Source organism: Triturus cristatus, chromosome 7 (assembly GCF_964204655.1).
Source record: "Triturus cristatus chromosome 7, aTriCri1.1, whole genome shotgun sequence".
Lineage (NCBI taxonomy): Eukaryota > Metazoa > Chordata > Amphibia > Caudata > Salamandridae > Triturus > Triturus cristatus.
This window is the reverse complement of record NC_140590.1, coordinates 1,689,432,380-1,689,449,423: the sequence shown is the minus strand read 5'-3', so window position 1 is coordinate 1,689,449,423 and position 17,044 is coordinate 1,689,432,380. Positions and strand designations below refer to the sequence as shown.

General features: G+C 46.7%; 1 protein-coding gene across 3 annotated transcripts in view; it reads right to left on the bottom strand.

Moving 5' to 3' along the window:
• LOC146812759 (tyrosine-protein phosphatase non-receptor type 6-like) overlaps positions 1-17,044 on the bottom strand; it is a 370,963-nt gene that overhangs the window by 16,097 nt on the left and 337,822 nt on the right. For 2 of the 3 annotated variants that reach the window (XM_085619857.1, XM_085619859.1), the window contains 2 exons: positions 4,494-4,579; positions 4,153-4,290 (listed from right to left, as the gene is read on the bottom strand). In XM_085619857.1, the coding sequence (XP_085475983.1) occupies positions 4,191-4,290; positions 4,494-4,579 (186 nt within the window). In that variant the 3' untranslated portion in view covers positions 4,153-4,190. Of the gene's footprint in view, positions 1-4,059; positions 4,291-4,493; positions 4,580-17,044 lie in introns of those variants that run through there. The other variant, XM_085619858.1, reaches the window with a different exon arrangement.

The following is a 17,044-nucleotide window of genomic DNA, read 5'->3' as shown; positions in this document are numbered from 1 at the left end:
CAATGATAGAAACGGCAAGGAAAGCGCAGATTCCCTGACCAACAAAGCAGTACATTGGATTTGTTATGTTAGGGGATGCCATTCAGTCATTTGCGAAGATATCATCAGAGCACATAGACTTACTTCCCGAGTCCATCCACTAGATTGTATTGAGCTCACGTTAAAGGGACGAGCCCTCGCTGAAAATCTCCTTGCCCTGGAATTTCGTACATCCTCTCCAGATAACTCTTTCATCCAGTTCAGACGTTTTCCACCCATTAACCCTTATGAAGGTTCGCCTGGGCAACCACCCTCTTGTTTAGCAGGTTCCTCTTACTTGGAGGCTAATGATTGACTGCTGAACAAGTTTCGAAATCATCTGGGACCTCAGGTCATTTCTCCATCTTGTAGAGAAGCCACCCCCCCCTCATATCTCTTTTCCCACTCAGCTATCACTTGCGATCTGGCTCCAAGAAATATATTGACAAAGTATCCTTTGCAGAAAGGGTCAGGGGTCTCTAGTGGTGATCTACCTAATACCCCTGAGGGGCAAGGACCAGGCTTTAATTTCTCATCTGGATTATCTATGATGTCTTGGAATACAGCTGGGTTGAGGACAAAGGTCACATCTCCAGATTGGCACACCTTTATCAAGTATTTTGACATCTGTCTTTTACAGGAAACCTAGATGGTGGATCCTTTCTACCGCACAGGCTACCTAAATTATCATATACCAGCTACTAGTGTGGGAAAGGTCCACCCTCAGGAGGTTTATTAATCTCGGTTCGTCAAGCTATCAGCTTTGTTGTACAGGTACTCCAGTCTCAGAGCAAGAATATTCTTATAATTAGGTTGAAGTGGGGCCAGCAAGAGAGAGTTGACATCTACAATGTTTACGCGAGGGGGACGAATGGGAAAAAGTCAGAAGTTCTAGCGGCTCTCGACTTTTTAATAGACCAGTATTTCAGGGACTCTAGTGTCATAATTGCTGGTGATTTTAACGTGTCTTTTGAGTCTCTTACAAATGAGAAATGTAATTTCTCTGATGAGGAAGATGACCAGTGGGACATCCCAAAATTAAAACTGGCTCCCATAAGAAAATGGTCGGACGTGGCAATCCAACTAACTCCTTCTGCTTGGAGAAAGGCCTAAGGGCGGCAAACAGTAGGTCTTCGTCCGATAGACACGGGGCTTGTACATTTAATAACGGTCACAGTGCCAGTCGCATTGACCATTTATTGACCAACCTACAGCTATGGTATGCTCTTAGGGACATAGTTGTAAGAGAGCGGTTAGAGAGTGACCACAAACCCGGGTGCAGTTTTTGATCTATTGTTGCAGAACGAAATCACCCTGCCTGGCACCGAATTATTCACTTTGGATTTGGCCCTTACCAATGACATGAGACGATTAAAATTGGTAAATATACTTGAGAAATCTAAAGTCCTTGAAAACATCTCCCTAGACACTAATAGTGTAATTGTGGAGATGGCAGCACTCGTGGCCAATCCTGTAACTTCTGAGTCTGTAATTGGAATCCATGACGAATTATTTGCCCGGCTCCGCACTTATTTTGTTAAGCAATACAAGACTAGGGGTACTCACCCTAAGAAAACCTGCAAATGGTTTAACGATGATTGCAAAGAGGTGCGTAGATCCCTAGGGGACGCAATTAGAGAAGGGGACCCCAGTAAAGTACGACTTGCAAGGCAAACCTACAAGAGAGCTCAGGAAAAGGCCCAGAAAATGTGGGATAAGAACAGATGGCAGGACCTCAAACGGGCATGCAAAAGTGCTAAACAATTTTGGAATATTGTAAAGTGAGGCAGAGGTGGTCAGCCATCTCAGCCACAAAACCATGTAAGTCAGGACCAATGGGTCACTCATTTTAAATCGCAATATGCTAGTAGTCTATACGATAGTGAGGTGGTGGAGCCTCCATATTCTTACTATCACGGCCTGGCTTTTGATGAGGCGGACTTTAGCCTTGCGCTGGGAGCTGTAATGGGAGGTAAAGCACCGGGCCCTGATGGGATCCCGGCTGACATATTTCTCTATGATAAGTCCAAATAGTGTCGGTATATTATGTTACTGGCAAATTAAATTGCTAAAGGTGCTCCAGTCTCAGATTCATGGAAAGGGGCTGAGATAATCCCAGTCTTCAAAAAAAGGGACAAATCTCACCCTGGAAACTACAGGCCAATTAGCCTAATAGATTCCCTCTAAAAGATTATGGGACGGCTCGCCCTAAATAAGGTCCAGGATTGGGTAGATGAGCAGGGTATTCTAGCTCCACTTCAGGCACGCTTCCGGGCTCGTACCAGTAATATCGATCAGGTATTTTGTTTCATTTTGCTATATTGGACGACGGTGGTCCTGGACAAGGCAGCTGATATGCTGCTTTCGTGGACTTACGTCAGCCTTCTACCTTGTCTCCCGTAGCAAATTATGGGTAGTACTCAGAGAGATGGGGATGCCACCCGAAATATTGTCCCTCATTGTCAGACTTCACGTGGGTAACTATGCCAAAATAAGATGGGGGCTACAGGGTAATGTTACAAATCCCTTTCCTGTAGAAAAATGGGTGCAGCAAGGTTGCGTAATGGCACCAACACTCTTTGCTCTGTTCATCAATGGGATTGCAAAATTTCTGGAAGCTACCCCTACTGCTGTCCCTGCTTTAGCCGGTGTTAGAGTCCCCATTTTAATGTTCGCGGATGATACGTTGATTATCGCTAAAACACCGAGCGGCCTCCAACGAGCCCTGTCACTCTTTGAAGAGTTTTGCCACCTACGGGGCCTGGAAATCAACGTGTCAAAAACAAAATGTATGTCTTTTAATCCCCATAGATCATTCAGAGGAGGCATAGTGCTGAATAAGCGGCCCTTAAAACAGGTAACCTATTTCCCATATCTGGGGGTCATCATGCAGAAGAACATGAGGTGGAACCGGCAACTTGACATGGCCACGTTGAAGCACCGACAACTGGCTGGAACCCTGCAAACTGAGTTCAATGCATCCCTTACAAAACCAGTTAGCCCAGTCCTGCAAATATATAATATGAAAGTTGTCAATTCTGCTTTATATGGGGCGGAGCTCTGGGGGTTTGAGAATCTCTGTAAATTAACCACAGCAGAAAATAGGTTCTTGCGTAAAATTACTAACCTTCCACAAAGCACCCCAGTATGCCCTTACTTTATGACCTAGTTAGGAAGGCGTTGGCCGATATAGCCAGACTGCGCCCCTTACTACATTGGCGGAGAATCTGGTCAACACAGGAATTGGCTTTTTATGTTGCCGGCTTAAGGACCTAATTAGACCAGACTGCCACAACAAAATAAAATGGCTGCAGGAAGTCAGAGTCACCTTAACAAGTATTGGCATGGTAACACTATGGGAAAACCCAGTGAGTACCCCGTTGCCCCCTGAAGCATTATTGAAAGGAAGGTATTGGGACTGGGTGACCAATAAGACCTATAGGAATAGTGACTCTTCCTCACTCACAGGGCACTTTTTAGATGCAAAGCCATCTCCAAAGCTGGAACTATACTGGATATCATAACCAAGCCATATGATAGGAAGTTATACTTCCAATTCAGGGTAGGTTCATTACCAGTAACGTCGCTTACAGCAAGATGGGATTTACTAAGTTATGAATGTTGTCCCATCTGCCAAGCCCAACTGGAGTCCCTGGCTCACTTGCTGATTGTCTGCCCAACTTACACCGCTCCACGGCAAATTTGGCAGTCTCCAATCTGCAGATCACTGGGCACTAGAAGGAATGACGTTGCACTAAGATTACTGCACTCTGAAACATTAACATATATTGTCTTTGCCTTGGCAAAATGTTTGGGATGGGCATGGGCCATTAGATCTCAGGCAATGTCTGCAGAGTAAAGGTCTGTAATTGTTTTTAGTCTTCCTATTTGAACTTCAGATCCGACCCTCCGTTTATCAGATGTTAGTAGGTTGCATGGTAAGGGACTGACATGATGCTAATGTATTTATCTGTAACCATGCGGCAAACAGTACAATGAATTGTAAATGTACCTAGGATTTTAAGATATTTTACACTCTGATGTTTTAACTGTTTTATTGGATTTTATTGTTCTAACGGACAGTTTAAAATGATTTTTGTTACATATGGGTCTACGACCATTCCTTGTACTTGCTTTGATGATATATCTGTCGATTAAAGCAAATATGACTACTACTGCTTCTCCTGCTCAGTCGATTTCTGCTCCTTTGACTTGTCTTCTTTCTTCCCCAGTGTGGCATGGAGGTTCTCATAGATCGGCTCATCTTGCTGCCTAAAAATAGGAGAGAGAAGTGGCAGGAACAATCTTATTGAGGGAAGAGTTGTGATGAATACTTTTCGGTGCACAAAGGAGCAACGTAGAGATACTGAAGAGAAAGTGGGTCATGGGAGAGGGTCACAGGTGACAGAAGATACACAAATATTTAATGTGGATAGTGATGCAGGAGTTACTTAAGCAATGCAGGAGTTACTTACTTCGAGGACTTGCGTGTAGCTTTTGTGTGTGTGTTCTTAGCCCTTTGAATTCGTTGGATGTTACCGTACTGAGATTCTGTATTTTTCTGCAAAACAAAACCATATAAGGAGAAGAGTAAAACTCCAAGGATCATTAAAGCTCCAAAATATACCCCCTATCAGCATGCATAGAGATGGAGGTATGTCTATCTCTCTGTGGAGTTTCATATTGGTTCTGAATGACTATATGCATGCAACAGAATCAGCTCAAATTCCTTTTCAATATACACACACCAGCGTTTCTCACCATCTGTATGCACCTCACTGTGGTACTGCCTGTGCCCATGTCCCAGTGGTCCCCTCTGTACCCAGTGCTAATGCCTTTATCCCTCTCACAGGAATGTTTTGTCAGCACCCATCTTGTAGTGGTCCTATTTGTGCCCATATCACAGTGGTTCTGTCATTACTTTTTCATTGTGCTTTTATCTTTGCATATTCTATAAATATTCTCTTGGTGCCTGTCTAACACATATCTTGTCTGAGTCCACCTTGCATGAGTTCTGTTGGCACTGCCTGGTTCTACGTTTGACCATCTCAGGTTTGTTTTGTCTGCGCGGTCTTATATTGGTCATAAGCGTAGATGCCTAGAAGCCTTTCCCTCAGCCTCTACTAATCCCCCAGTAGTTCGCTTAGTATCCATCTCACTGTGTTCTGTCTTTACCCATCTCCAATTGGTTCACTCTGTATCCCTCTGGACTTCACTGACTTTAGCCATGTCACAGTGCCTCTGGTGGTACCCATCTCTGCACTTCTCATCATCAGCACCCATCTCATAGTGGTTCTGTCTGTACCAATCTCAAAGTAGCTCTCTCCATTTTCCAGTGGTTCACTCTGCACCCATTTCACAGTGACTCTGTCTGCACCTGGACCAAAGTGGCTTTCACTGCCCATACTTACCTCACAGTGTTTATTCCAATCTCACTGTGGCGTATGTACATATCAGTCCTGAAATGGTCCTGCCTCCAACTAACTCCCATAAGTTTATCCCAGACCCATTCACTAGGGGTTAAGTCCGTTTAAAGCCATCACCTAGTAGAGTATGACTGTATCAATCTCACAACGGTTTAGACTGCCTGTACCCATCTCCAAGATTTTCGGTTGATCTATACCCATCTCCCAGAGTTTCAGGTTTCTATACCCATCTCCCAGATTTTCAGTCCATCTAAACCCCTCTTCCAGAGTTTCAGTCCATCTAAACCCCTCTCCCAGAGTTTCAGTCCATCTAAACCCCTCTCCCAGAGTTTCAGTCTATCTAAACCCCTCTCCCAGAGTTTCAGTCCATCTAAACCCCTCTCCCAGAGTTTCAGTCTATCTGTACCCATCTCCCAGAGTTTCAGTCCATCTGAACCCCTCTCCCAGAGTTTCAGTCCATCTAAACCCCTCTCCCAGAGTTTCAGTCCATCTAAACCCCTCTGCCAGAGTTTCAGTCTATCTAAACCCCTCTCCCAGAGTTTCAGTCCATCTAAACCCCTCTCCCAGAGTTTCAGTCTATCTGTACCCATCTCCCAGAGTTTCAGTCCATCTAAACCCCTCTCCCAGAGTTTCAGTCTGTCGATACCCATCTCCCAGAGTTTCTGTCTGACGATACCCATCTCCCAGAGTTTCTGTCTGTCGATACCAATCTCCCAGAGTTTCAGTCCATCTGTACCCATTTCCCAGACTCTCAGTTTATCTATACCCATCTCTCAGAGTTTCAGTTTTTCTGTACCCATCTCCCAGAGTTTCAGTCTATCAATACCCATCTCCCAGAGTTTCAGTCTATCTGTACCCATCTCCCAGAGTTTCAGTTTATCTCAACCCCTTTCCCAGAGTCTGTTTATCCATACCCATCTCCCAGAATTTTCAGTCTATCTGTACCCATTTCCCAGAGTTTCAGTCTATCTGTACCCATCTCCCAGAGTTTCAGTCAGCCTATACCCATCTCCCAGTGGTTCAGTCAGTCGATACCCATCTCCCAGAGTTTCAGTCCATCTATACCCATCTTCCAGAGTTTCAGTCTATCTATACCCATCTCCCAGTGGTTCAGTCAGTCGATACCCATCTCCCAGAGTTTCAGTCCATCTATACCCATCTCCCAGAGTTTCAGTCTGTCGATACCCATCTCCCAGAGTTTCTGTCTGTCGATACCAATATCCCAGAGTTTCAGTCCATCTGTACCCATTTCCCAGACTCTCAGTTTATCTATACCCATCTCCCAGTGGTTCAGTCTGTCGATACCCATCTCCCAGTGGTTCAGTCAGTCTATACCCATCTCCCAGTGGTTCAATCAGTCTATACCCATCTCCCAGTGGTTCAGTCTGTCGATACCCATCTCCCAGAGTTTCAGTCTGTCGATACCCATGTCCCAGAGTTTCAGTCTGTAGATACCCATCTCCCAGAGTTTCTGTCTGACGATACCAATCTCTCAGCGTTTCAGTCCATCTGTACCCATTTCCCAGACTCTCAGTTTATCTATACCCATCTCCCAGAGTTTCAGTCTATCTGTACCCATCTCCCAGAGTTTCAGTCCATCTAAAGCCCTCTCCAAGAGTTTCAGTCCATCTAAACCCCTCTCCCAGAGTTTCAGTCCATCTAAACACCTCTCCCAGAGTTTCAGTCTATCTAAACCCCTCTCCCAGAGTTTCAGTCCATCTAAACCCCTCTCCCAGAGTTTCAGTCTATCTGTACCCATCTCCCAGAGTTTCAGTCCATCTAAACCCCTCTCCCAGAGTTTCAGTCCATCTAAACCCCTCTCCCAGAGTTTCAGTCTATCTGTACCCATCTCCCAGAGTTTCAGTCTATCTATACCCATCTCCCAGTGGTTCAGTCAGTCGATACCCATCTCCCAGAGTTTCAGTCCATCTATACCCATCTCCCAGAGTTTCAGTCTGTCGATACCCATCTCCCAGAGTTTCTGTCTGTCGATACCAATCTCCCAGAGTTTCAGTCCATCTGTACCCATTTCCCAGACTCTCAGTTTATCTATACCCATCTCCCAGTGGTTCAGTCTGTCGATACCCATCTCCCAGTGGTTCAGTCAGTTTATACCCATCTCCCAGTGGTTCAGTCAGTCTATACCCATCTCCCAGTGGTTCAGTCTGTCGATACCCATCTCCCAGAGTTTCAGTCTGTCGATACCCATCTCCCAGAGTTTCAGTCCATCTAAACCCCTCTCCCAGAGTTTCAGTCTATCTGTACCCATCTCCCAGAGTTTCAGTCCATCTAAACCCCTCTCCCAGAGTTTCAGTCCATCTAAACCCCTCTCCCATAGTTTCAGTCCATCTAAACCCCTCTCCCAGAGTTTCAGTCTATCTATACCCATCTCCCAGTGGTTCAGTCAGTCGATACCCATCTCCCAGAGTTTCAGTCCATCTATACCCATCTCCCAGAGTTTCAGTCTGTCGATACCCATCTCCCAGAGTTTCTGTCTGTCGATACCAATCTCCCAGAGTTTCAGTCCATCTGTACCCATTTTCCAGACTCTCAGTTTATCTATACCCATCTCCCAGTGGTTCAGTCTGTCGATACCCTTCTCCCAGTGGTTCAATCAGTCTATACCCATCTCCCAGTGGTTCAGTCAGTCTATACCCATCTCCCAGTGGTTCAGTCTGTCGATACCCATCTCCCAGAGTTTCAGTCTGTCGATACCCATCTCCCAGAGTTTCAGTCTGTCGATACCCATCTCCCAGAGTTTCAGTCTATCTATACCCATCTCCCAGTGGTTCAGTCAGTCGATACCCATCTCCCAGAGTTTCAGTCCAACTATACCCATCTCCCAGAGTTTCAGTCTGTCGATACCCATCTCCCAGAGTTTCTGTCTGTCGATACCAATCTCCCAGAGTTTCAGTCCATCTGTACCCATTTTCCAGACTCTCAGTTTATCTATACCCATCTCCCAGTGGTTCAGTCTGTCGATACCCATCTCCCAGTGGTTCAGTCAGTCTATAACCATCTCCCAGTGGTTCAGTCAGTCTATACCCATCTCCCAGTGGTTCAGTCTGTCGATACCCATCTCCCAGAGTTTCAGTCTGTCGATACCCATCTCCCAGAGTTTCAGTCTGTCGATACCCATCTCCCAGAGTTTCAGTCTGTCGATACCCATCTCCCAGAGTTTCTGTCTGACGATACCCATCTCCCAGAGTTTCTGTCTGTCGATACCAATCTCCCAGAGTTTCAGTCCATCTGTACCCATTTCCCAGACTCTCAGTTTATCTATACCCATCTCCCAGAGTTTCAGTTTTTCTGTACCCATCTCCCAGAGTTTCAGTCTATCAATACCCATCACCCAGAGTTTCAGTCTATCTGTACCCATCTCCCAGAGTTTCAGTTTATCTGTACCCCTTTCCCAGAGTCTGTTTATCCATACCCATCTCCCAGAATTTTCAGTCTATCTGTACCCATTTCCCAGAGTTTCAGTCTATCTGTACCCATCTCCCAGAGTTTCAGTCAGCCTATACCCATCTCCCAGTGGTTCAGTCAGTCGATACCCATCTCCCAGAGTTTCAGTCCATCTATACCCATCTTCCAGAGTTTCAGTCTATCTATACCCATCTCCCAGTGGTTCAGTCAGTCGATACCCATCTCCCACAGTTTCAGTCCATCTATACCCATCTCCCAGAGTTTCAGTCTGTCGATACCCATCTCCCAGAGTTTCTGTCTGTCGATACCAATCTCCCAGAGTTTCAGTCCATCTGTACCCATTTCCCAGACTCTCAGTTTATCTATACCCATCTCCCAGTGGTTCAGTCTGTCGATACCCATCTCCCAGTGGTTCAGTCAGTCTATACCCATCTCCCAGTGGTTCAATCAGTCTATACCCATCTCCCAGTGGTTCAGTCTGTCGATACCCATCTCCCAGAGTTTCAGTCTGTCGATACCCATCTCCCAGAGTTTCAGTCTGTCGATACCCATCTCCCAGAGTTTCTGTCTGACGATACCAATCTCTCAGCGTTTCAGTCCATCTGAACCCATTTCCCAGACTCTCAGTTTATCTATACCCATCTCCCAGAGTTTCAGTCTATCTGTACCCATCTCCCAGAGTTTCAGTCCATCTAAACCCCTCTCCCAGAGTTTCAGTCCATCTAAACCCCTCTCCCAGAGTTTCAGTCCATCTAAACACCTCTCCCAGAGTTTCAGTCTATCTAAACCCCTCTCCCAGAGTTTCAGTCCATCTAAACCCCTCTCCCAGAGTTTCAGTCTATCTGTACCCATCTCCCAGAGTTTCAGTCCATCTAAACCCCTCTCCCAGAGTTTCAGTCCATCTAAACCCCACTCCCAGAGTTTCAGTCTATCTGTACCCATCTCCCAGAGTTTCAGTCTATCTATACCCATCTCCCAGTGGTTCAGTCAGTCGATACCCATCTCCCAGAGTTTCAGTCCATCTATACCCATCTCCCAGAGTTTCAGTCTGTCGATACCCATCTCCCAGAGTTTCTGTCTGTCGATACCAATCTCCCAGAGTTTCAGTCCATCTGTACCCATTTTCCAGACTCTCAGTTTATCTATACCCATCTCCCAGTGGTTCAGTCTGTCGATACCCTTCTCCCTGTGGTTCAGTCAGTCTATACCCATCTCCCAGTGGTTCAGTCAGTCTATACCCATCTCCCAGTGGTTCAGTCTGTCGATACCCATCTCCCAGAGTTTCAGTCTGTCGATACCCATCTCCCAGAGTTTCAGTCTATCTATACCCATCTCCCAGTGGTTCAGTCAGTCGATACCCATCTCCCAGAGTTTCAGTCCAACTATACCCATCTCCCAGAGTTTCAGTCTGTCGATACCCATCTCCCAGAGTTTCTGTCTGTCGATACCAATCTCCCAGAGTTTCAGTCCATCTGTACCCATTTTCCAGACTCTCAGTTTATCTATACCCATCTCCCAGTGGTTCAGTCTGTCGATACCCATCTCCCAGTGGTTCAGTCAGTCTATAACCATCTCCCAGTGGTTCAGTCAGTCTATACCCATCTCCCAGTGGTTCAGTCTGTCGATACCCATCTCCCAGAGTTTCAGTCTGTCGATACCCATCTCCCAGAGTTTCAGTCTGTCGATACCCATCTCCCAGAGTTTCAGTCTGTCGATACCCATCTCCCAGAGTTTCTGTCTGACGATACCCATCTCCCAGAGTTTCTGTCTGTCGATACCAATCTCCCAGAATTTCAGTCCATCTGTACCCATTTCCCAGACTCTCAGTTTATCTATACCCATCTCCCAGAGTTTCAGTTTTTCTGTACCCATCTCCCAGAGTTTCAGTCTATCAATACCCATCACCCAGAGTTTCAGTCTATCTGTACCCATCTCCCAGAGTTTCAGTTTATCTGTACCCCTTTCCCAGAGTCTGTTTATCCATACCCATCTCCCAGAATTTTCAGTCTATCTGTACCCATTTCCCAGAGTTTCAGTCTATCTGTACCCATCTCCCAGAGTTTCAGTCAGCCTATACCCATCTCCCAGTGGTTCAGTCAGTCGATACCCATCTCCCAGAGTTTCAGTCCATCTATACCCATCTTCCAGAGTTTCAGTCTATCTATACCCATCTCCCAGTGGTTCAGTCAGTCGATACCCATCTCCCACAGTTTCAGTCCATCTATACCCATCTCCCAGAGTTTCAGTCTGTCGATACCCATCTCCCAGAGTTTCTGTCTGTCGATACCAATCTCCCAGAGTTTCAGTCCATCTGTACCCATTTCCCAGACTCTCAGTTTATCTATACCCATCTCCCAGTGGTTCAGTCTGTCGATACCCATCTCCCAGTGGTTCAGTCAGTCTATACCCATCTCCCAGTGGTTCAATCAGTCTATACCCATCTCCCAGTGGTTCAGTCTGTCGATACCCATCTCCCAGAGTTTCAGTCTGTCGATACCCATCTCCCAGAGTTTCAGTCTGTCGATACCCATCTCCCAGAGTTTCTGTCTGACGATACCAATCTCTCAGCGTTTCAGTCCATCTGAACCCATTTCCCAGACTCTCAGTTTATCTATACCCATCTCCCAGAGTTTCAGTCTATCTGTACCCATCTCCCAGAGTTTCAGTCCATCTAAACCCCTCTCCCAGAGTTTCAGTCCATCTAAACCCCTCTCCCAGAGTTTCAGTCCATCTAAACACCTCTCCCAGAGTTTCAGTCTATCTAAACCCCTCTCCCAGAGTTTCAGTCCATCTAAACCCCTCTCCCAGAGTTTCAGTCTATCTGTACCCATCTCCCAGAGTTTCAGTCCATCTAAACCCCTCTCCCAGAGTTTCAGTCCATCTAAACCCCACTCCCAGAGTTTCAGTCTATCTGTACCCATCTCCCAGAGTTTCAGTCTATCTATACCCATCTCCCAGTGGTTCAGTCAGTCGATACCCATCTCCCAGAGTTTCAGTCCATCTATACCCATCTCCCAGAGTTTCAGTCTGTCGATACCCATCTCCCAGAGTTTCTGTCTGTCGATACCAATCTCCCAGAGTTTCAGTCCATCTGTACCCATTTTCCAGACTCTCAGTTTATCTATACCCATCTCCCAGTGGTTCAGTCTGTCGATACCCTTCTCCCTGTGGTTCAGTCAGTCTATACCCATCTCCCAGTGGTTCAGTCAGTCTATACCCATCTCCCAGTGGTTCAGTCTGTCGATACCCATCTCCCAGAGTTTCAGTCTGTCGATACCCATCTCCCAGAGTTTCAGTCTATCTATACCCATCTCCCAGTGGTTCAGTCAGTCGATACCCATCTCCCAGAGTTTCAGTCCAACTATACCCATCTCCCAGAGTTTCAGTCTGTCGATACCCATCTCCCAGAGTTTCTGTCTGTCGATACCAATCTCCCAGAGTTTCAGTCCATCTGTACCCATTTTCCAGACTCTCAGTTTATCTATACCCATCTCCCAGTGGTTCAGTCTGTCGATACCCATCTCCCAGTGGTTCAGTCAGTCTATAACCATCTCCCAGTGGTTCAGTCAGTCTATACCCATCTCCCAGTGGTTCAGTCTGTCGATACCCATCTCCCAGAGTTTCAGTCTGTCGATACCCATCTCCCAGAGTTTCAGTCTGTCGATACCCATCTCCCAGAGTTTCAGTCTGTCGATACCCATCTCCCAGAGTTTCTGTCTGACGATACCCATCTCCCAGAGTTTCTGTCTGTCGATACCAATCTCCCAGAATTTCAGTCCATCTGTACCCATTTCCCAGACTCTCAGTTTATCTATACCCATCTCCCAGAGTTTCAGTTTTTCTGTACCCATCTCCCAGAGTTTCAGTCTATCAATACCCATCACCCAGAGTTTCAGTCTATCTGTACCCATCTCCCAGAGTTTCAGTTTATCTGTACCCCTTTCCCAGAGTCTGTTTATCCATACCCATCTCCCAGAATTTTCAGTCTATCTGTACCCATTTCCCAGAGTTTCAGTCTATCTGTACCCATCTCCCAGAGTTTCAGTCAGCCTATACCCATCTCCCAGTGGTTCAGTCAGTCGATACCCATCTCCCAGAGTTTCAGTCCATCTATACCCATCTTCCAGAGTTTCAGTCTATCTATACCCATCTCCCAGTGGTTCAGTCAGTCGATACCCATCTCCCAGAGTTTCAGTCCATCTATACCCATCTCCCAGAGTTTCAGTCTGTCGATACCCATCTCCCAGAGTTTCTGTCTGTCGATACCAATATCCCAGAGTTTCAGTCCATCTGTACCCATTTCCCAGACTCTCAGTTTATCTATACCCATCTCCCAGTGGTTCAGTCTGTCGATACCCATCTCCCAGTGGTTCAGTCAGTCTATACCCATCTCCCAGTGGTTCAATCAGTCTATACCCATCTCCCAGTGGTTCAGTCTGTCGATACCCATCTCCCAGAGTTTCAGTCTGTCGATACCCATCTCCCAGAGTTTCAGTCTGTCGATACCCATCTCCCAGAGTTTCTGTCTGACGATACCAATCTCTCAGCGTTTCAGTCCATCTGTACCCATTTCCCAGACTCTCAGTTTATCTATACCCATCTCCCAGAGTTTCAGTCTATCTGTACCCATCTCCCAGAGTTTCAGTCCATCTAAACCCCTCTCCAAGAGTTTCAGTCCATCTAAACCCCTCTCCCAGAGTTTCAGTCCATCTAAACACCTCTCCCAGAGTTTCAGTCTATCTAAACCCCTCTCCCAGAGTTTCAGTCCATATAAACCCCTCTCCCAGAGTTTCAGTCTATCTGTACCCATCTCCCAGAGTTTCAGTCCATCTAAACCCCTCTCCCAGAGTTTCAGTCCATCTAAACCCCTCTCCCAGAGTTTCAGTCTATCTGTACCCATCTCCCAGTGGTTCAGTCAGTCGATACCCATCTCCCAGTGGTTCAGTCAGTTTATACCCATCTCCCAGTGGTTCAGTCAGTCTATACCCATCTCCCAGTGGTTCAGTCTGTCGATACCCATCTCCCAGAGTTTCAGTCTGTCGATACCCATCTCCCAGAGTTTCAGTCCATCTAAACCCCTCTCCCAGAGTTTCAGTCTATCTGTACCCATCTCCCAGAGTTTCAGTCCATCTAAACCCCTCTCCCAGAGTTTCAGTCCATCTAAACCCCTCTCCCATAGTTTCAGTCCATCTATACCCATCTCCCAGAGTTTCAGTCTGTCGATACCCATCTCCCAGAGTTTCTGTCTGTCGATACCAATCTCCCAGAGTTTCAGTCCATCTGTACCCATTTCCCAGACTCTCAGTTTATCTATACCCATCTCCCAGTGGTTCAGTCTGTCGATACCCATCTCCCAGTGGTTCAGTCAGTTTATACCCATCTCCCAGTGGTTCAGTCAGTCTATACCCATCTCCCAGTGGTTCAGTCTGTCGATACCCATCTCCCAGAGTTTCAGTCTGTCGATACCCATCTCCCAGAGTTTCAGTCCATCTAAACCCCTCTCCCAGAGTTTCAGTCTATCTGTACCCATCTCCCAGAGTTTCAGTCCATCTAAACCCCTCTCCCAGAGTTTCAGTCCATCTAAACCCCTCTCCCATAGTTTCAGTCCATCTAAACCCCTCTCCCAGAGTTTCAGTCTATCTATACCCATCTCCCAGTGGTTCAGTCAGTCGATACCCATCTCCCAGAGTTTCAGTCCATCTATACCCATCTCCCAGAGTTTCAGTCTGTCGATACCCATCTCCCAGAGTTTCTGTCTGTCGATACCAATCTCCCAGAGTTTCAGTCCATCTGTACCCATTTTCCAGACTCTCAGTTTATCTATACCCATCTCCCAGTGGTTCAGTCTGTCGATACCCTTCTCCCAGTGGTTCAATCAGTCTATACCCATCTCCCAGTGGTTCAGTCAGTCTATACCCATCTCCCAGTGGTTCAGTCTGTCGATACCCATCTCCCAGAGTTTCAGTCTGTCGATACCCATCTCCCAGAGTTTCAGTCTGTCGATACCCATCTCCCAGAGTTTCAGTCTATCTATACCCATCTCCCAGTGGTTCAGTCAGTCGATACCCATCTCCCAGAGTTTCAGTCCAACTATACCCATCTCCCAGAGTTTCAGTCTGTCGATACCCATCTCCCAGAGTTTCTGTCTGTCGATACCAATCTCCCAGAGTTTCAGTCCATCTGTACCCATTTTCCAGACTCTCAGTTTATCTATACCCATCTCCCAGTGGTTCAGTCTGTCGATACCCATCTCCCAGTGGTTCAGTCAGTCTATAACCATCTCCCAGTGGTTCAGTCAGTCTATACCCATCTCCCAGTGGTTCAGTCTGTCGATACCCATCTCCCAGAGTTTCAGTCTGTCGATACCCATCTCCCAGAGTTTCAGTCTGTCGATACCCATCTCCCAGAGTTTCAGTCTGTCGATACCCATCTCCCAGAGTTTCTGTCTGACGATACCCATCTCCCAGAGTTTCTGTCTGTCGATACCAATCTCCCAGAGTTTCAGTCCATCTGTACCCATTTCCCAGACTCTCAGTTTATCTATACCCATCTCCCAGAGTTTCAGTTTTTCTGTACCCATCTCCCAGAGTTTCAGTCTATCAATACCCATCACCCAGAGTTTCAGTCTATCTGTACCCATCTCCCAGAGTTTCAGTTAATCTGTACCCCTTTCCCAGAGTCTGTGTATCCATACCCATCTCCCAGAATTTTCAGTCTATCTGTACCCATTTCCCAGAGTTTCAGTCTATCTGTACCCATCTCCCAGAGTTTCAGTCAGCCTATACCCATCTCCCAGTGGTTCAGTCAGTCGATACCCATCTCCCAGAGTTTCAGTCCATCTATACCCATCTTCCAGAGTTTCAGTCTATCTATACCCATCTCCCAGTGGTTCAGTCAGTCGATACCCATCTCCCACAGTTTCAGTCCATCTATACCCATCTCCCAGAGTTTCAGTCTGTCGATACCCATCTCCCAGAGTTTCTGTCCGTCGATACCAATCTCCCAGAGTTTCAGTCCATCTGTACCCATTTCCCAGACTCTCAGTTTATCTATACCCATCTCCCAGTGGTTCAGTCTGTCGATACCCATCTCCCAGTGGTTCAGTCAGTCTATACCCATCTCCCAGTGGTTCAATCAGTCTATACCCATCTCCCAGTGGTTCAGTCTGTCGATACCCATCTCCCAGAGTTTCAGTCTGTCGATACCCATCTCCCAGAGTTTCAGTCTGTCGATACCCATCTCCCAGAGTTTCTGTCTGACGGTACCAATCTCTCAGCGTTTCAGTCCATCTGACCCCATTTCCCAGACTCTCAGTTTATCTATACCCATCTCCCAGAGTTTCAGTCTATCTGTACCCATCTCCCAGAGTTTCAGTCCATCTAAACCCCTCTCCCAGAGTTTCAGTCCATCTAAACCCCTCTCCCAGAGTTTCAGTCCATCTAAACACCTCTCCCAGAGTTTCAGTCTATCTAAACCCCTCTCCCAGAGTTTCAGTCCATCTAAACCCCTCTCCCAGAGTTTCAGTCTATCTGTACCCATCTCCCAGAGTTTCAGTCCATCTAAACCCCTCTCCCAGAGTTTCAGTCCATCTAAACCCCTCTCCCAGAGTTTCAGTCTATCTGTACCCATCTCCCAGAGTTTCAGTCTATCTATACCCATCTCCAAGTGGTTCAGTCAGTCGATACCCATCTCCCAGAGTTTCAGTCCATCTATACCCATCTCCCAGAGTTTCAGTCTGTCGATACCCATCTCCCAGAGTTTCTGTCTGTCGATACCAATCTCCCAGAGTTTCAGTCCATCTGTACCCATTTTCCAGACTCTCAGTTTATCTATACCCATCTCCCAGTGGTTCAGTCTGTCGATACCCTTCTCCCAGTGGTTCAGTCAGTCTATACCCATCTCCCAGTGGTTCAGTCAGTCTATACCCATCTCCCAGTGGTTCAGTCTGTCGATACCCATCTCCCAGAGTTTCAGTCTGTCGATACCCATCTCCCAGAGTTTCAGTCTGTCGATACCCATCTCCCAGAGTTTCAGTCTATCTATACCCATCTCCCAGTGGTTCAGTCAGTCGATACCCATCTCCCAGAGTTTCAGTCCAACTATACCCATCTCCCAGAGTTTCAGTCTGTCGATACCCATCTCCCAGAGTTTCTGTCTGTCGATACCAATCTCCC